Source organism: Cygnus olor, chromosome 11 (assembly GCF_009769625.2).
Source record: "Cygnus olor isolate bCygOlo1 chromosome 11, bCygOlo1.pri.v2, whole genome shotgun sequence".
Lineage (NCBI taxonomy): Eukaryota > Metazoa > Chordata > Aves > Anseriformes > Anatidae > Cygnus > Cygnus olor.
Window position 1 is genome coordinate 11,916,486 of NC_049179.1, and position 25,461 is coordinate 11,941,946.

A 25,461-nucleotide genomic window follows, 5' to 3' on the forward strand; every position below is an offset into this window, starting at 1 on the left:
GCACTGGGCACGGAGTGCTCACTGCTGTGAACAATCAGGCCTGACAAAATACCATGCGTTTCCCAAGAGGTTCTGCTGCCGTGTTTCTCTGTGCAGCTACTTTTGCTAATGGTGTTAGGTCACGAACAAGTAGCAGCATACACAGAGACCTCGCTTTGTGTGGTTTGTTTCCATTTGCAATTACAACTATTTATACGACTTCTATGTGTATTTACACTCAAAGCAGTACACTTAGTGCCCTTCTTGCAGATGAGATTAGCTGATACATTTTAGCTGCAAACACTTTATTTTGGGACACTGAATTTTGGGTGTTTTGATTTAGAGAATTTCAGGTTTTTTTTTTAAATCTAATCAGTAACAAGAAAGCATCAGCTCATGCGCATGCATGTTGCACTCCACACAAGGGGACTTTCAGAGCAGCAAGAAATTCATGCTTTGATGCTCTCCAGTTGAACACTGAGGTGTAGCCACAGCAGTGCTCAGAGGAGAGAACACATGGTTTTATACCTCCAGCCAAAGGGACAGGTCCAAAATAACCACAACACATCTCAGTCAATGGTTCTTGGTAAAAAAGAACTTAAGCAAGGGTTTCCTTCAAGTACCCAACCTCCCTGGTGTGGACTCCTTCCACGTGTTAGAATCTGGGACAGCTCCAACCCTGTACGTCCTCCCAAGAAACCCCCCGAGCTATCGGGCTGTAACAGGACATGCTGTCTCACAGATATTTGAGCCTCCGATGTTACTTCTAATGTTTTTAAAGAAACTTTGAATACATTCAAGGTGAATTTAATAACCTCCTGTTATCCAGAAAAGGCAAAGTACAGAAAAAATAAAGATCTCACCTGCACTTGTATCTATTATGGTCAACTCATGTTAACAGAATGTTTTGCTTTAATACTTGACTTACATTAATACCTCACATTATTACACGTATGAAGCCAAATATGACGCTAACTTAGTTGCTTACAACCTCAAACCTTACTCCCAATACACATTCCAATAAATTTATTCTGTAAAAACAATACATTTTTTTGTTTTCTTTTTGTTTTGTTTTGTGTTTTTTTGTTGTGTTTTTTTTTTTTTTTTAAGTTTTTTACAGTAAACTCGTCAACTACAAACCTTGAATACGCAAAAGATGTTCCAAGGACAAGCATAACAAGGATTGATAAAACCAGACTAAATATGTTTCCACAATAAAAGCTGGCATAAAAATAAATAAAAATCTCTATTATCACAATAGCAACAATAATGTACACAGAATAATGGATTTGGAATGCTTACTTACTAGTCTAGTTCTATTTCCAAAAGGAAAAAAAAAGCCAGAATGACAGCATCCTTTTTTAAGCCTTTCATTAATTAAAATTGATGTTTTCTTTTGGTTTCCCATAGGGTTCTATATCACAGTAAGCTTAAAAATGGAAAGCATCCAAATGAATGATTTCAAATTGTGTTGGCATTGGAAAAAATCCTTGTATTAATCTAAAGAAACACAAAAAGACTTTCACTAACTTCACATATAGGAACTAAGTCAGATAGTGTACATTACATCATGATTTTGAGAAGTATTAAGAGTATAACTAGCTAGGTACTTCTAATAAGGAAAGGTATTTTATTACATTATTGAACTTTGTGGTGATCTCAACTGAAAAAGATTTTTCTCTTTTATGTTGTAAACTGATCAAAAATCAAGAAAGTATGGATACAGGGAAATTTAAAATTATGTTTGTAGGTGGAAGAGATTGTAGTATTGTATGAAAGGGACTCGTTTCTACTTGTTTTTTAAAAATGCTGATTTAGAATGATATAATTTGGAGTTACACCTTTTCTGTTTAGAAAAGGAATCTAAACATGTTCAAGTATGCGATATCTTCATAAACCTCAGCCACTGGTAAAGGGCAACTTCATGCAACCAAATAATATGAAAATTGTAAAGTAACCCTTAGAAAAAAGGGTAAAATGTCATTTCTGCAAACACAACAGATAGGAATGTGAATAATGTGCATACAAACTGGGATGCTGCTGATGATACTAATGAACAGATGTGGTGACTCATATCAAATCCAAGAATATTAGACAACCAAACATGTAACCTTCTTGTGTTTTCCCTTAATATTCAGCAGTCATTATGTTGGTTAAGTCTGAAAGAGAAAAAGAAAAAAAAAATCACATTTAATGTAAGAAAAAGCACGTTGCAACAAACTTGAATATAATTAATGCCTTATTATTCCACTTCAAAGTCACAGGTACAAGCAGTTGCCTGGTCTGTTTAAACAGAACTTTTTTTTCTAGAGAAAACTGCTTATGTTACATCAACTAAACATACCACTCCAAGACATTAAAGAACACAGTTTAAAAGTAAACATTTAGGGCTTTATTCAACTAAGTAACTCAAGTCATGTATGTGGGTTGTTTTTTGGTTTCCTCAGTCACTTAATTGTAAATCTTGTAGGACACTTCACACGCACAACCGAATCTTGCATTTTCCCACTTGGCTAGATCACTGATATTGACAGGCTTCAAGCAAAAGCTCTGGCACTGCTGTATTCCTGAAGACCTTGTGATGAGAGCGCTCTTTTGTTCAAACAAACGAACACTTAACAAGCAAAAGGAAAGGTAAACAGTTTTCATAGCTAAGATGTCTGAATGTTACTTCTGAAAACGAAATAGTTTGGCTTGGAGTTCACTGTAAAGTGATGACAGAAAAGGAAGAAGCTCCCCCTTTATGACCAAGTCAAGGTCAGCTCTTGCTTCCACTGACATCGATGAGAACGGGATCAGACTGTCCTCACGCCACCATGGCAAGTATCTCCCAGTCTCAGCTTCATCACATTAAACAGAGGCAGCCAAACTCACCTACAGGCACACGGACACACTACTTTTGCTGAACAATGTGAAGATGCGCAATGCTACGTGACTACCTAGCCCCAACCAAGATCTCCCTTCTCCTTTGTAAAGAACCCAGGATGCGAATGCTGGTCTACCCACACCCTGATGGACAGAAAAAAACACAACACAAAAGCAGTATGAAGGCACTAGTAATATATCTGGTGTGGTCATCCAAGAAACAAAGCCAACATCAAGGAATAAGAGGTAGGAGGGGGACAGGTTAAATCCACTGGGGGTGATGGAATTTTCATTTTACACGGGATCTGGAAGAGAATATGCAAGGAAGGCATTTTAACAAACAGTAAGTAATGGAAACCTGCACCCTCTGTGTGGGAGGTCCCGGTACATCCTGACTAACGACACATGATAAGGGGTTATTTATTACAAAATGCTCATGCACGTAATGATGTCTTACGAGAAACTGCCCGAGCCCTGCCTCCCCTCGAGAAGTGCAGCGATGGTGCTCATCCACAGCACCACGCTTCCACTGACCTCTTCTCCCCTGTTTAAGAGTCAATGAGATGATTATTACAGATGCTTTGGAGACATGGCTTGGAGGGGTTCACTGCCACTTCTGTTCCCCTCAGAGGGAGGTGTAGACACCCATACAGGCAACTACAAATGATTAATCAATTGAGCCTTGCCTTTGACTCCAGTTCTTAATGGCAGCTGCCAGCCAGCTCTGACAGGCAGGATGGGTGTTCAAACAGCCGGTCCCTGCAGCATCCCTCTCAGACCCCGTAAGGAGAGCCGTCCTTTCGGAGTACTAAAGCTTTGCACTTATTAACAACAAGGCCCCTCTGGGCTAACGCCAGCAGACTGGGTAAGCACCCTGCTCACGTGGCACGCTGCGAATGCTAATAGCTGCACTACCCGTCTCACAGATGTGTCTGTTGAGCCATAGCACAGCACAGGAGGGAGAACAAAGAGCCAGGTATGCAAATCATCCTCTAGTGCTTCAGCAATTTCCAGGAGGCTCTTCCACCACAACACAGGTTTTATCTTCCACATGTGCTCCCAGCTGTCCCTGAAGGCAGCAGAGCTCTTCTCCCCACATACACGCAGCCCCTGGGATGAGCAGGGCTGCTCGGGAGAACCTGGGCCTCTCGAGGCTCCTTCATCTGCCCGGGCAGCGCGTGCTGCCAGCTCCTTCAACAGCCACTGAACAAGGATGCGGCACAGCTGAGCAGTTTCCATGGTCTCCATGGTTTCGCTTCTCTTCAGAAGCAGATCACCTCACATCATCTTTGTTTGAGCACACCACTCGGCTTTACTGTAAGGCAGGGTACGACGTGTGCTGCACTGGCCAACGCTGCTGCACACAGAAGAAACAGCACAGAATCTGGGTGATGCAAGTGAAAGACTGCAGTCAGCAATAAAATGGAGTTTGGAGCTGTAACAGAAGGACTGGGAGTACAGAGAGCAGGGAATAAAGCTAAAACCCCGTATTGCCTTGTTTTGTCTGGCACTGAAAATTCCTTTCGTGACAGTACCTGGCAACTCAGCCACCTTTTACTTCAGCTCTTGTTGGATGGGCAGAAGGATAATTATTTACTTGCTCTTTACAGTTGTTGTTATTCCATGTTGGTTTGAGATCAAAATGGTTACAGAATTCAATGTAGACAGAGATGCAAATAGTGTATTTCATCTGTACCAGCTGCTTCAGACATTTGTTCCCCCCGAGTTACGTCCCATTGCCTTACTGAGCAGTGCTGTTCTGAGCTGCGTGAAGGCAGCAGACAACGCACCTCTTTATGCCAGTTGAGAGTATGTCACTAGTTGGGTTTTACACCAAAATTTTTACTGTGCATTTTTACAAACACTTTTTGGATAGGTGAATTTTAATTTACCTAATTCCTGGAAAAAAAAATCAGACAGAAACACAGATTCTATTTTAGTTCTCTGGACGAATGCCCACATAATGCTTTTACGTAGAATAGAGCCCTAAATGCTATGCTTTTCATGTTGATAAAACCCCAAAGCTGTTTATGCAGTCTAGCCAATGTAATTCTTGAGAAATAATGAAGGAAAAGCTAAGGAACCAAACGTCTCAAAACCACATCAGAAACGAACCTGTATTTCTCTGGCCAGTATGGCTGTAACACTTTTCTTTTACAGCAGTAACTGGAATTGTTGCTACCCCACAAACATCACAACAAAAAATATGTCTTGGACACAGGCTGTTTTAAATATGTTCTCCCAATTGCAATAGTATCAGATGGCAGTAATTTTGGACCAGATTTTGATCCCCTTATTCATGCTGGCAAGCAGTTGCCTCCACAAATAGATCCACTGACTCCCATGTTAACCGATTGTCAGTGCGAGTAAAAAGATCAGAGTCCTTTACCCCACTTCAATATTCCGGCTGTACCGGGACCAAAAAATATATTTAATTTCCAACAAATCTAGTACTTTTCATAGACTCAGTAATATCATTCACCTCCTGAAAGGCAACCGTGTGCCCCCTCGTACAAAGGGAAAGCAGGCTCACACGAACAGAATGCCTTGCTTACCAAGCCAGTGTCTGGACGAGTAACTAAAATAACAAATACTGAAAGAAAAATTTGCCCCATACCCTAAGTGTTGGCCTTAACATTCAAATACTTCCTTATAAGTTAGAGACTACAGTCAGCTTTCAAATGTCATTTTACGGGTATCCAGAGCATTGAAAGTAAAAAGCGATTTAGGTGTTCAGTTACAACATTTCAGAGTTATGCCAGCCAAGAACCAAACACACAAGTCACAAGAGATTTAAATGTGGAATGTAAATCTACTGCCATGAATTCACTGATTTATGAGCTAATTCTGCACCATAGAAAGTAAACAATACAGAGCCATGAATACCTTTCCACAGGAGTATTCTGTTTATGTGGTATTTTGAGACAGGCAAAACAATTTAGTATTTAACAGCAGAGGACTGCCATGGGGGGGTCTGTGACTTGATTTGAGCAAGCTGTGGGATGGTCCGTCTTAGTTAACATATTATTAGTTAATTAATATTAGATAATAAAACCCTGAGGTTCAGGCTTTATATCTTTCTAGCAAGGGAATCAGCCAAACAACAGCAGTGAGGGAAAGAGACTGAAAGAAACAGGTAGTGGTGGCATGATGCAATTATAAGTTGGCTGAATCTGAGGAAGCTCACATCTTTTCTGATGAGAGTATTTGCGGTTCTCAAGAATGGTAGAGAAACTAAGAGATAAGAAAAGATAAGAAAAAAAGCAGTTTTGTCAACCCCAGGGATAAAAAAAAATCATGAGTTGAGCCCTTGAAAAGTATGAAATTGGCTGAAAAAAATCATCATAGCTTTGGAAGTACTTTTATTTGCTCTGGGTTTTGAGTCTTTAGGAAGCCATCACTTCACATTTCTAAGCTTTCCTTTACCACCTGGAGGTTAGAAATTTCATTAAAAAAGTAGAGGTGAAGATGCTCCTGCAATCATTTGACTTCAGCAGTTAACCCTTCAAGAAGATTCCCATAATGCTGAGGTTAAGAGCATGATTAAAAGACAAGGTTCCCTCTGACACGGAGAGGGAAGATGTGCCTTCAGCTTGCAGTCCAGGGGTTATAAAACATAACCACTACCTCATTAAGACAAAAACTCATGTCTTTTAGCCAGCTGTGCCCGTTCAGACACTGGGAGGTGCAGAACAGCCCTGGGGAGCACTATGCAGGGTGCCTGAGCCTGCAGCCACGGCCCCTCACAGCTTCCACTGTGAGGCCTCTTCCGAGCGGCCAGTCACAGCAGCAAAACCAGTAGAAGGAAACACGCCTGTCCTTGAGATCTGGGCTCTGAGCTCTTGCTTTCCTCTCCTCTTTGCCTTCACAGCACCCCTCTACGAGCTACCTTGAAACAAGCTCTCTTCTGGTGCCAGTCTCACGCAGCCCCCCGATGCCTTTGGGATCGGGGGCGCGGTCTGCACCCATCTTCATCTCCGTGTGCTCTTGGCGCCATCTTATGGCCGAACTTCCCGAGCCTGGCGGGTCTCACAGCGCTGTGTGTGAGGGGGAAGCCCATTTTCTTCACACTGGGCATTACCGGTCCTGTGCTCCCCTCACAGCCTAAACGATTTTAGAGACATTTTTAAAGGATTTCACTTACGACCGTGTCTTCTATCTGACCTGGATGTGGTTCGGATTAGTGGGTGTGAACAACAGGACTGCATCCCAACTCTGAAGGCATGCGTTGGCCTTTTCCACCTTCCTTTTTTTAGGAGAGAAGTCTGAGTGTGGGCCGGAGGAGCTCGGGGCCCCCCGGCAGAACATGGCTGCAGGACAACCGGCCCTGCACCCAGAAGGCAACTAGCCAGGAGCTACAGACTGACTGCCTGTTTAATGCAAACCGAAAAAAAATATCTTGATTCCTCTTTCCCCAAGTGCCTTGTGCCTGATTAAAGACACTTTCTAAAAAGACACCTGGTCTGGCTTTGAGGACACCGAGAGATGGAGTGTCTCCTCGTGGTCCTGAGAGAGAACTGCACTGCAAATGCAGAAGAGGTTTTACATGTGAAATGCTGAGTCTGTAGCAGAAATGGGCCCAAGGTAAAATATTTGGATCAGGATGTGAATTCCTGCAAACCTGGCAGTACTTTGATCTTCAATTGCCCTTAAAACCACCTCTTCTTGCACCTGCTACTAAAACTTCACCTTTCCCATAATATTAAAAGCATCAGAGATCTAGTTAAAGACTGGTCATTGATGCGTGATGTCGAGCCTGAATGCTGGGGTTGCAGAAGTCAGAGCAGAGTGAACTCCTCACATGGGTACAATGTTTACTGTGAATATTTCTGCAGAGTTCATGCTGGCAGGCAGGGCACAGAGACTGTTGACTGTGTTTCAGCACAGGGGCTGAGATATCTGCAGTCCTGAAAACACTGCAGAGCAGCACAGCATTTAGCACGCTGGGCTCTTAAACCCAGCAGCTACAAGCATGTCACATACAGAAGGAAGTGCTATATGAATATCACCAGCCACAGAGCCAACGCTCTGTGGGACTTTTTAGCCACTTAATCTGTGACTGACCTAACTCAGTAAGCATTTGGTCCTTACAAGGAGAACATGCCTGACATGCCACAGACATCCCCTGTCATCGCTGCAAACATGGGAAACAAAGCAGGCCCTCCTGAACCTCAGACCACCTGCCTCAGGCCTCCTGCCACCTCAGACAGAGCTCACAGCCAGGTTTTTCACACAAATACCTCTCTGAGGATATGAAAGTGTCACAGGGTTCACTAACCAGAACATGGCCAACACACACACTGTGCACTCACCACACGCATCAGCCCCAAACTCTCAGGTTATGTAGGTGAGGTGCTGGGAAGGCATAGCTGGGTGCAGTGGCTCCTTGCACCCGTCTCTGGCTCAGGCCAGCTGCTCCTTCAGAGTGAACGAGAGGGTCCAGGCCCCAGGAGCCACATACCAAAGTCTTCATAAGGCAAAGAGCCACAAAACAGACACTCAGTACCTCAGAGAGACAAGGGGACAGGAAGCTCTGGGAGGAGTCTTAAGCATGAGTTGACAGCAGCTCCCCAGAGGTTGTGTTTTGTGAGAAAGGGTTGAGGCTGAGCATGCAGCTGGGTGCTAAGGCACCTCGGCAATGTCAGATGAGAGCCTGGGCTGGCTGGCTCCCTCCCACACCTGGGAATTCGTGTCACTCAGCAGCTCCAGTGACAGCCCGGCCCGGCTGCTGGCCACGTGGCAGGGCCTTGGCATGGGAACCAGAAAAGAACTGGTTCTGAGAGGAGCTGTAAGTGCTGCAGCACGGAGGCTTGTGTTGCTCTAAAGGCACAGAAATAGTACTGGTTGTTAAAGGTGGCTGACGGTTAACCAATTCCCATGCCAATACCCTGCTTAGCAGCCTTCCTTTCTGTTGCTGTGGTCACAAGAAAATAATACTGACACAAGCACACAACTGACACAAACACACAAGGAGTGTCTGAAGCTGCATACAATTATATATACACTATCTATATAATTATATATATGTACTTTTATACCATTATATACAGCAGACCCTTTCCTTGGAAGACCCTATCCCAAGCCAGGATCTTCCCTAAAACCCAAAGTATACAGACTCTGTAACGCACACAGGAAACCTCATGAACTCTAAAGAAGTCAGTGAGATTTACACAGGTTTCAAACAAGTGTGAAAGGATAAGCAGGCTCCCACTGTTTAGTGAGCCAAAATGCATTGTGCAAACAGTCTGATTCTGCTCTCACATCAGTTTTGTATCATTCCAGCTCATGGTTTTCAAAAGTTACTCTCAGCTGACATCCACGCAAGTGTTGGAACAAAACACTGCTTATAGTATCTTTTCTCATTCAGTCATTTCCCTAGAGCAAAATCTGTACCGGGGAGAACATGGAACAGAAACCCCATGTTTCTGTTCTAGACACATTCTGAGCACTTAAACACAATATGGAAAGATCTGCATGTGGTATACACACTGCGGCACAATACCTTTCACCCCTAACTTCAGAGCCCTGTGGTAGCAAAGTGCATGTGAAGTGAATTATATTAATGAAAGATTACCCCTTCACTGGTTTTCTGCAAATCTGAAGAAGTGTTTCTTGTGTCATTGCCTGCGTCCCCAGCATCAGAGCTGCTCTTATTTTCTTCCTCTTTGCAGTCCTTATCATCTTCATCTCCAGGAGATTTCCGTGACTGCTTGGAGGATTTCTAAAATGATTGACAACAAAGTTATAAAGCAAAAACAAAGCTTCAGCCATAGAAAGACCTTTTTGTAACATATCTGCAAAGCTGCCTGATCATGTGCTTCATTATTCAAGGTGAATACTGGGTAGGAAATGCAGGGTGAAAAGTGTTTTTCAGATTAAGTAGCTGGAGCAAAAGGAGATATTCTGTGTTCAACACAGGCTGGCAGCACAGTTGAGTGTAAGACAGACACAGTAATAGGAGGTGGGTATTAGTGTTGGGTCACCTGTTGTAGGTTTTGCTAGTTAATGAAACAGATGGTGCCAGCTTGACAAAAGTTTTGATTAAACACAGAGATGTAAAATGAGAATAACATTAGCAGAACTGCTTTCCATATTTTTTTTAGTGCTGTCAGCTTTAATATATTAACATTAAAGCCATGTGGAACCAATATATCTTTCCTGCTCCCTTTATGTTATGCAATTCTACAGTACAAAAGGATAAATTGTGGCATTAAGCCACCATTTTCCTAATCCTCTGTTTGCCCAGAGTCTTCTGGAAAGAAGATGGTAGGCCAGACCTGAATTTCTAATGTAAAACACACAAAGAGGGTGAAATTACTTAAAACATTTTGTTCAGTAGATGAACCACAAAAACTCTTGCTCCCTCCCCCCCTGCCCCCAAAATTAAGCCTGGATTAGATTGTCTACTTGCTCCTTTTCATTTCATTTTTTTCACTTTCAGAAGAATAACATGAATGTGAAGGAGTGTGACTGCCACACCTTCCACCATTTTTTAAGCAAAGGACAGACCTGGAGGTGTGCACGGAGCTGGAGAAGTGACTATAATGTCACTCCCTATCACCCAGGTGACAAGAGGAATGTATTTGATCCCCAAATTGTCACGTACATAGGTGATTACGTTGACCAGCCATTATAAGGCAGTCTGAGATCCACTACTCTTAGCTTTCTTATCTATGCTGTTACTTAGATATTCACAGGGTAGGCAGACACTATAATGTAAGTCTTTTATCTACTAATTAAGTACCCTACTAAAGAATTAGTTCTTTCTCTCTCCCGTTCTGTATCCTGTACTGAAGTATTTTAAGCACAACTACAGCAGGAGCAACTGAGCACATCTGACCCTACCCTACCATTTATTATGGTATCTTGGGCATTCACACTGGAGATGGGAGAGGTAATCTTGAATTCTCCCAGACAGGGACCAACCCTAAGCTCGTCTCCCAGGAGGCAAACTCCTAAAGCATTTTTATTGTTCTTTATGTGGAACTCCCTATCTAAGCTTATCAAATTTCTCAATTTCTTGAAGATCTGAGAACCCTGAGGCTAACTTTGCATGGATTTTCTTTCCAGATCTTCTGAACTCCTTCCCATCCTTGTGACTTCTAAAAGCATGGGCACAAGAACAGGGCAGAGTATTTCAACTGCTGTCTCACCAAGGCTGTCTACAACAGCAAGGGCCCATTTGAACACCATCATTACAGTACTGGAATCAAAACACTAAAGAAGGAAGGACAGATAGCCACAAGGTACGTAGTGTCTTGGTTATTAATGCATATGGGTAACAATAGAAAAACTCAGAAGATAACCTTTGAAGTGTAGGATTTTTTTCGTTTTGAGCCTGCTTTTTCATTCTTTCTTTTGCCTTTTCCATCCTCTTCTACCCGATCACCTTCCTCCTCACTACTGGCATCTGCTGTATTTCCTCCTTCTCCCTCAGTTTCTGATGAGCTCTGTTGCTGAATTGCCTTTAAAGTAACAATAATGATAATAATAATAATATAAACAACAAAAATATCACAAAAATCTACCACTTAATTTTTGTTCTATATTTACAGAGAAACGCTGGGAATAAGGACCTTACACTTTAAATGTTCTAGACAGGAGGAGCCCAGGTTATTCTTACAATTACCAAGAGAAAGGGCTGTAAAGGTAATTTTCTCAGCCATCATTTGAAAACAGTTATCAGATGCAGATCATGGGATAGTATGTTCTGAAGGATTTAAACAGATACAGAGTATCTGATAACAGAAGTGCATTTGCTAGAGAACCAAGGGTTGTTCAGTGGAGAGATCTGGCATGTTCCTTTTTGGGCAAAACTATGGAAACTTCTAGACTTTGGCTGCATATAGGACAGACTTATTCAGGAGAAAAGATGGCCGTTACAAACTCCCTCAAAGGGCAAGACCTTTGTGTTAGGAAAAAGCAAACACTGACCAGAAGGCTGACAGCTCTTTGACAGTTCATCTCCCACAGACTATTCACTAGATTTTTTTTAAATCCGCAAGTGTATGCAAAACATCTGTAGGGCTGAAAATGTGAAACAGGAACAGAGAGGGGCAGCAGCTTGTCTGCAGGTGGTCCGTATCTTTGGTTTGTAAGGTTTTGTGCTAATAATGTAATAGGTGTTCGCCGTCTTTTGGAGGTGATTTCTACCTTCAAAGGACCACACTTTTTTAATGAGCTAAATTCTCTGGTTTTATACAGCCCACCGACAACATTGACTACTCTTCTCCCTCCCCAGCTGCACTCACTTTTTGCTCCTGATATCCAACAGGGAGAGCTGTTGTACAGCAGCTATTATCTGGTAACAGCAGCTCAAACCTCCACCTTCTCACCCCTCACTACTTTGGCAGTGGCATCCTATGTGTTATACATACCAATGTAAAAATCAAAAGTGCAGTGACCTTAAGGTTTGTGTAAAATACACTGAACTTGATATAGAAATAAACAACAGAAAGAAGAAGTCATGTTTATAGTGGAGTAAACAAAACCTTCAATTTTTAATTCAGTTAAATCTGCTGCAGAACTTTCCACTTCACCATCCCAGAATATCACAGAAAGCAAAGGGCCCTGCAGTATGATTAAAGTTCAATTTGTCACACAGTGCAGGACCACAGTTGTCTTTATATTATACGATTACACTTTAATCACCAGCTGAGAAACTTTCTAGCTCCACCAAAACCAGGACCTTCCATCATCACTCATACAGTGTTTACATAGATAAGAAGTCTTCAAAGAAAATAAGAAAGATAAGGAGGAATAGAAGTGAAACCCATTTACCTGATATCCAGTAAACTTTACTCCAGGGTTGTTTTCTATTTCCCACAGGCCTTCATTAAATCCTTTTCGTTTGTTCGACTTCCCAAACTTATCTTTATATTCTTTATATGGGAAGAGGTCTTTGGGCCCCAGGAACGCACTGCGTTTTAACAAAGGTAGCATTCAAAAAAGGACTTAAATTCCTCCTCTTCAAATTAAAAACATTAACAGTGCAAATGTTTTTCCCTATTCTTCTGCTCATTCCATCATTGTGTTTTTCATTTTTATTTATTTATTTATTTATTTACCACTGGCTTTGAGTTACTGCTGTGAGTCTGATTTTATGGATTGGCTCACCATTCCAATGTTTGATGTTGCAAAACCATGCTGTGTCTCTCTAGAAACAACTAAAACGAGTCTCATTTATTATATTAACTACTGCTGGGAACTGGCACTTGAACAGTTTATGAAAGGGATTATATGACGTAATTGCCTGCAACAGCAATGGACCAAACTTCCAATCCTATGTGTTACAAATCCAGAAAGGCCTAAAAATAATACCATATGAAAAGCTAAAGCATTTAAGGAATGCCCAGAACCCATGAGCAGAAAACTTATCCCTTGTACCACTACACAGAAAAAGCAGTGGCACTTAGTATTATTTATACTGTAAGCCTGGGAGCATCTTCCATGGATTAAGCCCCCCACATACTAGATTCTGTGCAAACACAATAAAAATGTTCTCTTTCCCAAAACTCTTATAATTTCATATAAGACAAGAAACAATGGGTGAGTATAGGCAGATGAGTAATACAAGGAAACAATGAGACACAGGGTGCTTGTGGCCAAATTGGTTTTTAGACAGCACAGCAAAGCAGGGATTTTGTGCTCTGCCGCTGCATGTCAGCTACGCACTGCACCAACTAATTTCAAGCACAGGCACCATAATGCAGGGAAAAATAATAATAACAAAAAAGACTGGTCATTTATCCTACTTTTACATAATTTACAGTAAAGTTCTATGTTCTTATGTAAAACTGAAGAAAGTATAATTTCCTTTTCACTGTCTGTCTATATCTGGTGTGTTTACTATGCTCTGTATCACAGTACTGGGATGCCTAATCATACGTTAAATTAAAAACAGTGAAGGCAAAAAAAAACAACAATACTTCATTCTCACATGGAAGATTCCATGTCACCAATGACCAGAGCTGAGCATGTCACATTGTCCCTCACTATAATCACCGCCCTACTTTCCTGATGATCTCTGCAATTGAAGTTAACTCTGTGGCCTCTACTGTCACAGGATCTCAGAGCTCCACCTCTCAAAATGCATTTATTCTCATAACATCATCGCGAGATAGGGAAGTTGCCCATTCTTGCACATGAGCTTCTGAGGCACAGAGATCTGCCCAAGATCAACAAGAACAGTTCTAACACAAACAACAAAGGAAAACCTTATGAAATTTACCGGGACCTACCTTAATTTAGCTCAACAGTAAAGCATGGAAATGTTTCTACAGTCTTTTATGTATGGTAAACACTGAAGAAGCGTCCACTTCTTTGAAATACATTCATTGCCACTGGGAGAGTATAACAGTTTTCACTACTCTGCTATAAAACTCATAAGCTGCAATCTACAGTTCATTTTTAGCAGTTATGCTTCTTAAATTATTAAGGTAGTAAGTATGAAATGCTTTCCTGTGTCAGATGTTATAGTCAGATCACAGGCTAATAAAATCCAAAACAGAAGAGATTAGCAGTCTGGGATTCATTCATTTCAGAATAATAGTGGTCAGATTTCTTTTTCTCAAAATGTTTCTAAGAAAAATGTTTTCATTGAGAAAAAATAAAATTACATTTTGGTTTCTGATTTTGAGGCATCGTAAGTTTATTTTAGCTTATCCTTATTCTTTTTAGATTATTACATGACGACAGTAGCAGTAGATCACAATATATCAAAATATCAGACTTTCATTGCAGCAACAGTAGGAAATATTTTAACTAGAAGAGAGGCTATTTTGATGTTGATGAAGCAGAAGCTGTCCTTAAAGATTTTAAAAATGAAACACGATGCATGAGCTATGGGCCTTATTATGTTCTGGAAAAACATTTAAATTCAAAAACAATAATTTGTGGATAAAACTTCAAACCTCTAAAACTGAATTTAAAATGTTATCAGAATTTCATTTTTTCATGTTTCCATTTCTTAAGGAATTCTAGAAAATATGTTGCCTGCAAGTGGGGAAGGAAAAGCTTTAAAATGTAAACATTTCATGCAAAATGGAATGGAAATTATGATTTAAAAAAACAGAACAAAAAAAAACTAGCTCAGACACAATTTAAAATAGACTAGAGGCTGGTTAAATTGTAATGTTGAAAGTCTGTACTTTGTAGCAATTACTATGAGACCTAACTTACTTACCCTCTCTGTTCTGATCCCTTCTCTCCCTACGAGGTCAGCCAGCTCTGTTCTTCCATCACTTCTGAGAGCTCTATCCTACAATATCCCCAGCACAAATCTCAAAGGAATGCATACATTTCAAAGCTATGTGAGGCTTGCGTGAGACTCCGGGGTCTGCTTCCTTTCATTTTACCAACTACTAAGCGAGTTCTCATATAGGACAAGAACCCAAACATGCCCGAATGCAACAGGCCGGTCTCTGCTATTATGTATACCCAAGTATAAAAGTTTTGTCCCTGCATCTCAGTTCACGTGGTCCTGTAACAAATTTATGCCAACACTACAAGAAACACAGAAACTGATTAGTATTTATCCTTAGACCATGGTATAACATCCACACAGCAGCATTCATGCCTACTTTCAGGTTTCACTCTTGTATGTTAACACAAATAAGCTAGGCTCTTAGGACCTCTCTCTAGTCTCCCAGTGGCTTCAGGTAGGATTTGTTACAATAAAATCTGTGGAGATGACATTAGCTGAAGTGGAAGAAGACATTTCAAAGATCGTGTTCATTCACTTACGTTTCATGAGTCCCGAAAAAGAAGATGGGGTATTTATTTGCTGGAGGCTTCACAGCTCCTTCAGGGAGTTCATCAATCTGTAGGACAGAAATGGACACAGGATTACTACAGATGTGGTGCCCCTCATCCCAGAATCCCTGCCAAGCCACGGGAGCGCTGGAACAGGTACCCCGCATCCCCGGGGGGACCCCTGTGTGCAGCGGTGAGAAGGGGAGACGGCTGTTGGTTTTCAGGCAGGCCAGTCAGCATACTTAGTATCAACAAATGTCAGCATATGGCAGAAACACTTCAGGGAGACACCAGAAGACCAACGAGCAGACAAAAAGTTTTGTTGATTTCATTTCATGGCCATTATAACACATGAAGGCAATAAAATCAAGCCCGCTTAATTTAAGTGTTAAACTTGGATACTGCCTCATCAAAGGCACCGAAGCCCAGAGGGTAACGCTGTCTGTCTCACATGGGCACCTAAATAACTTCTGTAATAAATGGGGAACAGATGGCATCTCTGAGACTCCGGAGCAGGAAAACCAGACCAGCTCACACTGGTGCTTCCTGGTGGTCGTGGTGTTACCCAACGTAAAATGTGTAACGCACACCAGGAGGAGGGTCTGGCATGCTCCTTCCCCTGGCATGTCCTAACAACTGCTTTAGGCCACCATTTCCGCTGTGTGCTCCACCTCTTCTTTCAAGTTTTCTCCCTGTCCTCGTATTTCTCGAGATACGGCTGCACAGCAGCTAAGGGAAGGGTGGCAAGGATGCTCTCCTGAGAAACAGCAAGGAACTGGGACTGGGACAATGCCCCCGGCTCAGAAACGCCTGGACTCCAGACTTGTGCCTTTGAGCAAGGGCACTGATCACAAGGCCCAGGTAGGCCCAGGGCTCGGTCTTGTCCATACCCATTTCAGTCTTCTGTGACAGAGTAACAGAGCCCAGGTGCCTGCCCACATCAACCAGAAACACAGAGCAGCTTTACATAAGATCTGAATGCCTGCCTTACCAAAAACGGCACTTTGGAGCATACGTGGGCGTCTAAAACTAAGTGTCCAGAGAACTCTCTGACTAAGAAAAGAGAGCCTAATGAATCCAGACAACTACAGGGCAACACCGGAGAGCAGGTGAATGGCTTGCTGCCTCTCAGGCAACTCGGTCTCAACATAAGCACATTGAATCCTGCCAAATGTCACTGGAATTGAAAGCTAGGTGCTGACATACCAGTGCTATAAGAAATCTGCTCTTCAGTGCAGCAAGGAGAGGCAACCTGCATGTTTTCACTCAGGCCAGGCCCACATGTGCTTTCCTTCTCTCTTCCTGCCGAAGGACCCCAAACACTGAATTCTTGTTGATTAATAAACACCAGATTGTTTTCAAAGGATGTTCTCTTTCACTGTAAAGCATCTGCTGGCTACGTAGCTCTCAAAGGAGCATGAGCTCTGATACCAATTCAAGTCCATTTGGACTTGCTGAAAGGACGCCAGTAGGGGACGGTGAAAACAGAGACACATTTGGAGCATCACAGGCCTCCTTTCTGCGAAAGAAATGGGTGCCTAGTGCCTAGGCAGACTATTCTCTGAGTTATGCCTAAATCGGGGGCTGTACAAGCACTCCCAGACCATCCCCTGTCCCTTTCCTGAGGCATGACCCAGGAGTGCAGCAGCTGCCACCCAGCAGTGGGTGGCAGGGCCCTGTCACTGTGCTGGCATGGGCTGCAGGAGACGATCCGTGCCTTGTGGGCAAGGCAGCTACACACCTTCTTTCATGTAACAAAGCCAAGGAATTAATAAATAAAAGGAGAATTTAAAAGCATATAAAGGGAAGATACACACTGGTGGAAGATGGAAGCTTGCATTTGGTTTTAGTTCAGCTGTGTGTAAGCAGGAACAGGAACAACACAACAAGCTGTTCGGGGTCCTCTTCATCACCAGGAGTATCCAGGGGTAAGAGTGCCAAAGACATTTTCCCAGAACTCATTATTTTCTGACATTCACTATTTGTTTTTAAGTAAGTGCCCATAATGTGATTATTGGCTCAGTAATTCATGATTTAAATACAGGTATTAGACTGTAACGGTGAAAGAAAGTATGAAGGGGAAAACACTGCAGCTCACTTTACAAGCTGATAGCAAATCAGGGAGATAATGCATCCCACTCTATAATACAACATATGCTTGCTTAAAGCTGGAAGTATCTACATTTTGGACCAACAAAGGCTATGCTGGCAGTTTACCAAGTACTGGGGTAATACACCTCAACTGTCTGAATGCCATAGCTGTCTTCCCCTTCATTATGACAAGGATGATGTCCAAAGAGAGACAAGATCCCAGAAAAATGTGGACTCCTGTGACCGAGACAAACAATGTCTGCTGGGACTAGACTGAGAATCTCATTTGGTTGCTTGAAATATGGAGCCAGCTCTGGGCTGCATTACAGAACAGCGCAGTCCAGTTACTGTCTCAGCCCTTTAAGAATTTCTCATGAAATAAAGCTAACAGCTGTAAATGATCAGTAATGCGGAGGAATGAAGACACGCTTAGCAGGGAATGCTGACCAGAAGGGAATGGGGATCTTAGATCGCACAACGTGCTACGCTCCAAAGCAGTGAGGATCTTCTCCTAAGCAACGTCCCAAGTGCAGTTAAGGCCCATGTCATATTCCCAGCAACTCCGACCGCTAGCTAAGGAGCAGCACCAAACACAGTAAAGGACAGCACAGGCATCTGTCACGCAGCTCACCTGCTCCCCATTTTGTGGCATATTTCTTTATTCATCCGAGTACCCTCCTTGACTATGTATCATCGCAGGAAACCATAAAAAAGCTTTTCATAGCTTTTGAAAGTTGGCATAGACATACAAACACATGCAGTATAAATCTGCATTAAACAGCTCAAGGATAGGCTGATAATGCTCCCACTCTAACATTGCACTGTGCAGCTGAGGTCAAGACTTGTCCTGCCTTTGCTGATTTTGCTGCGAGCTCCCCAGCTCTCAGGCTTATGTCTTTAGTATCATAATGAGGTCAAAAGATGAAGCGACAATGTTATCTGATAGCATTTTAAATCTGTGGCAAGAACTCTAGGGAATTTAGGGAAGGATGAGACCCTTTCTGCCATTAGGAAAGATCTCTTCTCTTTTTGCCTGTTTCACCAGAATCCCTGCATTAGAGACCAGGAGAAGCGAGCTTTGCACACCCCATCCATTCCCAGCAAAACCACTTTAGCCCTCCACGAACACTGAGGCTCTAAGTGCTTATTTAGCTGCAGAACAACCCCAGCACTCCTTGATGATTGCTGCTGTTTTGTAGTAATGGAAAGCAAGCAGTACAAGCAACCATACTGCAGCCCCCTGCTGCTGTACTCGGTCACAAATTATTCCCATCCTACAACATGTTTTAGTTAAATATGCTGAAGATTTGGATCTGATATTTTTCCCCATATCAGCAAGATCAAAGGCGGAGAGGGAGGGAGGGAGAGAAACGGAGCTGGCGCGTGAGCACAAGAGCGAGGAAAGCATCACTGCTTCGAACCAGGAACAAAAGAGATAAGTGCACCCATACTAGGGCACAGTGTTGTAGTCACAGAAACCTCACTAATGACTAAAGCATCTGTCTATCGGAGAGCCAGACTGCTACTGCATTTTGCTCCTGGAAGGAAACAAACAGATTCTAAAGTGCCCGTTATAACCTGCAATCAAACAGGAGATTCATCCCCTCCTGAAGCAGAGCAGACAGTGGGCTGGAGCTTGCTGCCACAGAAATCAGGGAGAGCAGTGCATGGCGTGCAAATCTGATATGTGCATCAGCAACATCATGGGCAGCCGCTTCAATTATGGCTAAAATTAAAGCAGGTGGTTTCAGATTTCGAGTTTTATCCCCTTTACTCCCATTGCTGTCATCTGCTTAATGAATAACAATTGCTTTCTTTTTGCACAACCTCAGCAGAGCTGCACTTCCCAGCATTTGTTTGCCAACCGAGCAGCAGAGCTTTAAAGACGTAACTGTGCTTTTTTTTTTCTTTTTTTTTTTTTCAGTAAACAAATGCCAGGCTTCTAGGGTCAGGAATGCTGAACAGAAAATTCAGCCTGGACCTCTCAAACGAGAGCAGGGCTTTATCAAATGGTGTTGCTAGGGACTACCGATGGGGAAGCAAGAAATCTGCCTACTTACATTGCAGTTTACAGGCTAGCATGTAAAAAGCAGCATGAATATTTTGCTCTCAGTGGTGCTGAGCAATTGCTGACTTCTCAGGCAGTGTCTCCAACTGGTTCTCCCGGGGTTGGGTTTGGCAGCCCTCGTACTGCAGCCCCTTCCTCCCATAGTGGCTGTGCTGCGGTGAGGGAGCCTGCGGAGCGAGGCGCTGGCTGGGTGGGTCGGGCTGGGGCTGCAGATCTGTAGCCCTGCAAGGAAGGCAGCGCGGAGCTGCCCTCCGAGAAAAACGGGGGCTCCCAGAAGCACAAATCTTCCCCGTGCCTGCCTGTGGGATAAGGCAGCGTTTTCCAGGCAGGCGGAGGAACTCCCTGGGAGGGCTGGTGCAGAAGCAGAGGAGGCTGCACCCGCTCCTGGGTGTTCTGCTCTGCAGAGCTCTACATTCCCCGCAAAATGGGAAACATGTCTCTCGGAGACACGCAGAGAGAAACGGCAAGCCTAGTCTCTGTTTGTCTACGGCAAGCAGCTTTCTGCGGAGGTTTATGTTACTGCAGCAGTCACAACAAGGGCAGCGCTGCCCGCCGCAGCTGAAGGGCATCCCAGATGCGTCCATCTCCTTTCACATGGAGGGACAGCAGGTGTCATGTTGTACGGCCAGCACACAACCTCTGTGCTGCGGGTATGCTGCTGTTCAGAAGCAGGACTTCCAGGCTATCGGGGTGGCTTTTGGACCACAGCAGTTCCCAGACCTTGCTCCATTATGCTCCAACACAATTCTACATTGACAAAAACCCACATATTGTGCAAAAATACCTATCAGCTTCACATGCACAGACAAGAAAGCTTTACTTCAGCATGCAGAGATGCTTATGTGGGCACTAAAACCACAAGAACAAGTCCTTTTATTTTGCAAAAGGAGGGAATTAAAACTGCAGCGCAGTAATCACTGATTGTTTTGACATACTGTAAATGCCTTTGATTGGCAAAAGCACACAGAAGCATTGCAGAGATCTGTATCTCCCCCTGAAATCCCTGGAGTCACTGCACAGCAGTCAAGCAAAGGCCTATAGTATTTTTGCTGGAAAGTGGTTCAAGTTGCTTATTATTGCCCAACACATACAAACAGCTTGATCTTCTGCAGTTAGCTTATTAGCACAGCTCTAAATGGATAAAAGCAATACTCTTCAAAATACATTATTAAAATAGGGTATTTTGCTTTTCTATAACGTGTCATTTTTATTCACGTCGATTTAATATACTTTTTAATAGCTAGTGCTACTGGGAGTTAGCAGTACGGCAGTATCTTTCCTAAACCATTGTTTAAAATACAGCTCTGCAAAAATGTGAAATATTAATTTTTTTCCCCAGAGGATCCTAAAATGAAAAAAAAAATCCAACCTTCTCCAACCTAAAAACTGTGACTCAGATCCTGTAGTACTTAAATTGAACAACAATCCAACTAAAGCTGGTTGGAGACTGCAGAATTTCACTCTCATTTATCAGTACTACGAGATATTTGAAGCAGAGCACAACTCTTTTCCTGATGTACATCATACACTAGAACTCCTGGTGTGGAATGCTGGCATATGCACTTTTTCACCCATTAAAAAAGATAACTCTGTGAAGGGTGAGACTAGAAGCGGAATCCAACTTAATAAGGTGGAATTGCACAGCTACAAAAGTAAAAATTAAAAAAGTCTCTGGGCATGGAAGAGTGCCACCAGCAAAAACAAAAAGCAAAACAAGATTAAAAACAGCAGAGCATACTTTTGAGCACTGCTGAAAATGGCTGAAGGGTATCCTGCAGACAGCCAGAAATGACAATATAAAGACATCAATCCTTTTTTCCTGTGCATGCTCAGGACCTCATCAAGATAGAAGACAATGAAGGGTTAGTTGGAGTCCAAACAATGCTGGCAGGCAATGTCTCACTAGGAAAGATCAGCAGTCCTGCAGCTGAGTTCAGCCCCTTTACGTCCCTAATTAGCAGCATATTTTTTAAGACAGAAAGTTGAAATACACTTTCTGCAGAGCTGCTTTCATCTTCAGTATGAAAATGGGGCCAAAGCTTAGTTCTGCATGACTAGTATCTATATGCATGACTTCGTAGATAACCAGCCTATTCATGTGATTCGAGCCCTCTGTCAGCTTGCATGGTTGGGACTGAAGGATGCCAGAGGAGCGGACTGGGGAGCTGCCTCTGCCACTGGCCTCTGGGCTGCCCTTGGCCACATCACTGCACCTCCTTCGCTCTCATTTTACAAATGGGGACGATGGTACAGTTCTTCCTATAAAGCAGATGAAGTCCAGAGATGAAAAGCTAGGTATTACTAATAACAAACACTTTCAGCTTTGTTGGATGAAGATTTCAGGTTATCAAGCTGCAATCCTCCCAGTCAGTGACCACACACCAAAGTTGGACTGTTGCAAAACTGCTCCATTTTCTCCAAATGAAATGTTTCCCTGCCACTTTCAGTGAAGCAATAGTGCTAGTATTAGGATGTTTTTTTTCCAGGCTGTTTCGTAAGGAAAGGATAGGATGTGATCACACTATTTTCAGTCAAACTCTCACCTGCAGTAACTTAGGAACACGTCAGCTCATTTTGCCACATCAGACAAAGAAGAAAGACCAGAGATATTAAGTTTCCTCATGTTTTGTGATAAACAAGCTGTCCATCCGAAGATGGACAGACCAGTAGCCCATATGCTGAGAGACAGCTTGCAATGCAAGCTTAACCGCAACACTAGACAACAGGGAATCCACATAAAGGCAAGCCAGAGAAAAATAATCTTCTTAAGTTTCATGGCTCACAAATTTACTTTTTTATTTGTGGATAGGTGGTGAGAGGTTGTTCCTTTTCAACAAATATTGCCAGCTCTGAGGCATTCTGTGTTTACTTCTTTAAGTAAATTATTTCTCGGGTATCAAAATACTGTTTGCAACGTACATTCACCTGAGCAAACCACAGTGAGCGCACTAACACCAAATTAAAGCACGTTCTGATGACAAAATTTGGTTATCCTACTTTATCATCTTACTACAAATATTTTTGTCCTGAAATATTAGAAGTGTGCAAGAAATGCACATACAAAACTGTGTTTGGAAGGCATACAGCAAATAAACACTGATTAAACAGTCAAGACATCAACACATGAGAAATTTTAGGGACTGCACATTCACAAACACCATATTTCTCTCTTGCCACTCTGTTCTTGTAAGCCAAAGGGACACTAAAATCATACCATTTTCCTCCCCAAAGTGCTCGGATGAATCCTGCCACCTGTCATATCAGATCTGTTAGAAAGAGTGGATGAACGGTACAAGAACACGAAAGACTGATGAATATTTTGGGGCCTTCCAATTTTTATACTGGAATTTTACTCTTTCATTGATGGTTTTTGTTTTTCAGGAAAAATGTTGTATTCATGCGATAGAATGTTTTGGCCAGTCGACTTCATCAAAATCTTTTCAGTCGGATGCAGCCTGCCTGGGACACTGACATTTGGTCAAATACACACAACCAGTTTTTATACTCAAGGCTCATCTGCTTCACATATCCGAAGATCCATTCTTCACCGCTCAAGCTGTTATTAAAAGAAGTGTTGCTGGTTCTTATATTGACACACTTAAAGCCAAAAGGTAAGCAAATTTCTGGAAGACTGCAATCTCCAGACTTGGCTGGCTTAATTTACTATTTCTCTTCCAATGCAATTTACTTCCCTAAAAAGTCAGTTAAAAAAATTGGAACGGCACAAAACTTCCAGGCTGAAGAACACCAAGAGCTGTTCTGCAGGATTTGGACCAGCTTCCCACAAAGTACACAAACCCTGTTGACACAATGGCTTGCAGCTAGAATTGTTGTGAGTAAGGAAATCTGATCGATGGAGACTGCAGGTGCGAACCTTCAGTTTACGAAGGGTGGACACAAAGATCCGAGGCGCAGAAGGGAACGACCTCACTTGCTGCTTCACTTGATGCAGCTAGAAGGCTCCTGCTAGGGAGGTTCCAAGTTTGACACTTTGGAGGCTGCGACCATTAAGCTGGGCCTTTGGGAACAGAAAAACCTCCTGCTTGTGTACTCTGTGACCTGTTTTGTTAGCCTTACTTGCAGCTAAGGATTATATCAGGGGACCAAAATGCTCCTTATCACTGAACAAGTGCATTCAGACTGTGACTCCTCAGCAGCACAAAGGTCTAAATCCAGATTTTGGCGCTATGGGATGAGTAATAATCACCAAATATCATCAGCACCCAGGCCAATTATTTTGTTGTGACGCAAATCACATGTACAACAACATGTGCTCCGTCTAGGGAGAACGAGAAACCATGAAATCTAATTGCAGAGCCAATGAAATAGAGTGACTTGCAATAATTTTTCATTCAAAGTCAGGATTTCCTGTTTACTCCGCTGACAAACTGCAAATTCATACCTGCAGAAGAGCTCGGAATTTGTAAAAAGCCTTGGGTTGCTATAAACTGAACAACTGTCTGTGAATAATTGTCGTCATTAAGCCCCAGCCTTAGCCCCATCTATGGTGCAAGCCAACCGATGAAACTAACAGCCTGTTTTGCTAACTAACATGCAACTTCTGCCTGGGTCGGCTGGGTCACTGAAACAACTGGGCTTTTTTTTTGAAGAAGAGATTCATGCAGTCACAGTGGTCTCTGTGCAGCAGTCAGGCCCAAACTTGGTATTTTTACTGGGCTTGCTTTGATTCTGCTGTCATTACGGTGTCAAATACCCTCTCTGCAAAGTCCCTCAGTCTAGGTTAAACTCTCAGGAATTTTAATCTGTCTGCCTAGAGAGAGATAGGAATGAGCTTTTCCAAGCCAAGTCATACTCCTTCCCACCTGCCTGTTTTTTCTGCTTCCAAAACCTCAGAATGACAGTTTTCATTTAGCCTTCATTTAGATTCAACCAAAAACGTAATGTTGCTTATATTTACTTAGATACTCCCTAAAAAATTAACAACCTTGTTTATCAAAATGAACATTTTCCTCAAAAAACAAAACAAAACAAAACAACCCTCAAGCAGCAGCCTAGAGGAATGAAACTCTTTGCATTAAAATATTTGAAGCACTCCCACATGTACACATGGACCTAGGAATTTAAATCCTAATTGCTAAGCCAGATTAGAAAAAAATCACTCAAATGCAATAACGAAAACGTGAAAGACAAAAAGATGTATTTTTTTTGAGCTGTAAGTGGCATTAACATCAGAGACAAGTGGGATGTATCAGTATGGTAGTGACCAGACTTGTAGGGTGGCATGCCCATTATTTTAAAAAATACGCTTATTTAACAATTTCACATCAGTAACCCTAAATACGAGTTTTAAGCATGCGAGTACTCTCTTTGATTTAGATTTTAATCTCTACTTATTAATTATGGGCTTGAATTTGCCTACATGTTTACATACTTGTAGGTTTAAGACTTACTTTGGAACATCCTCTCTTTCTATCCAGTAAGTTAACTTGAATTTGTTGATGAGGTACGTGTCAGTATTTTGTGTTACCTTTAAATGACTTCTCATGAACATGAGTTACCTACAAAAGCCAGTGACTCAGGAGCAGTTGTATTACGGAAGTTACAAAGTTTACTCCAGAAATCTGCTTTCTTCCAAAAGCTTCTGATTTTCTCTTACTTTCCTTCTCCAAACACCACCAGGGCTTCTGGCCATTACTCTGTCTCATTTCTGTAACTGACTTTGAGGGGCAACCAGAGGATTAATT

At 42.4% G+C, this 25,461-nt stretch overlaps 2 protein-coding genes across 2 annotated transcripts in view; both read right to left on the bottom strand.

Moving 5' to 3' along the window:
* Nucleotides 1-770: 770 nt before the first annotated feature.
* The window catches only part of HDGFL3 (HDGF like 3), a 37,236-nt gene continuing 12,545 nt past the window's right edge, over nt 771-25,461 (bottom strand). The window contains exons 2-6 of the mRNA XM_040570521.1: nt 15,589-15,665; nt 12,625-12,763; nt 11,151-11,309; nt 9,419-9,565; nt 771-2,138 (exon numbers count right to left, since the gene is read on the bottom strand). Coding sequence (XP_040426455.1) covers nt 2,133-2,138; nt 9,419-9,565; nt 11,151-11,309; nt 12,625-12,763; nt 15,589-15,665 — 528 coding nt within the window. The 3' untranslated portion in view covers nt 771-2,132. The remainder of the gene's footprint in view (nt 2,139-9,418; nt 9,566-11,150; nt 11,310-12,624; nt 12,764-15,588; nt 15,666-25,461) is intronic.
* Nucleotides 12,619-25,461, bottom strand: part of BNC1 (basonuclin 1) — a 127,284-nt gene continuing 114,441 nt past the window's right edge. Inside the window, exons 7-8 of the mRNA XM_040570510.1 lie at nt 15,589-15,665; nt 12,619-12,763 (exon numbers count right to left, since the gene is read on the bottom strand). The gene's annotated coding sequence lies outside the window, so the exon portion shown is untranslated. The remainder of the gene's footprint in view (nt 12,764-15,588; nt 15,666-25,461) is intronic.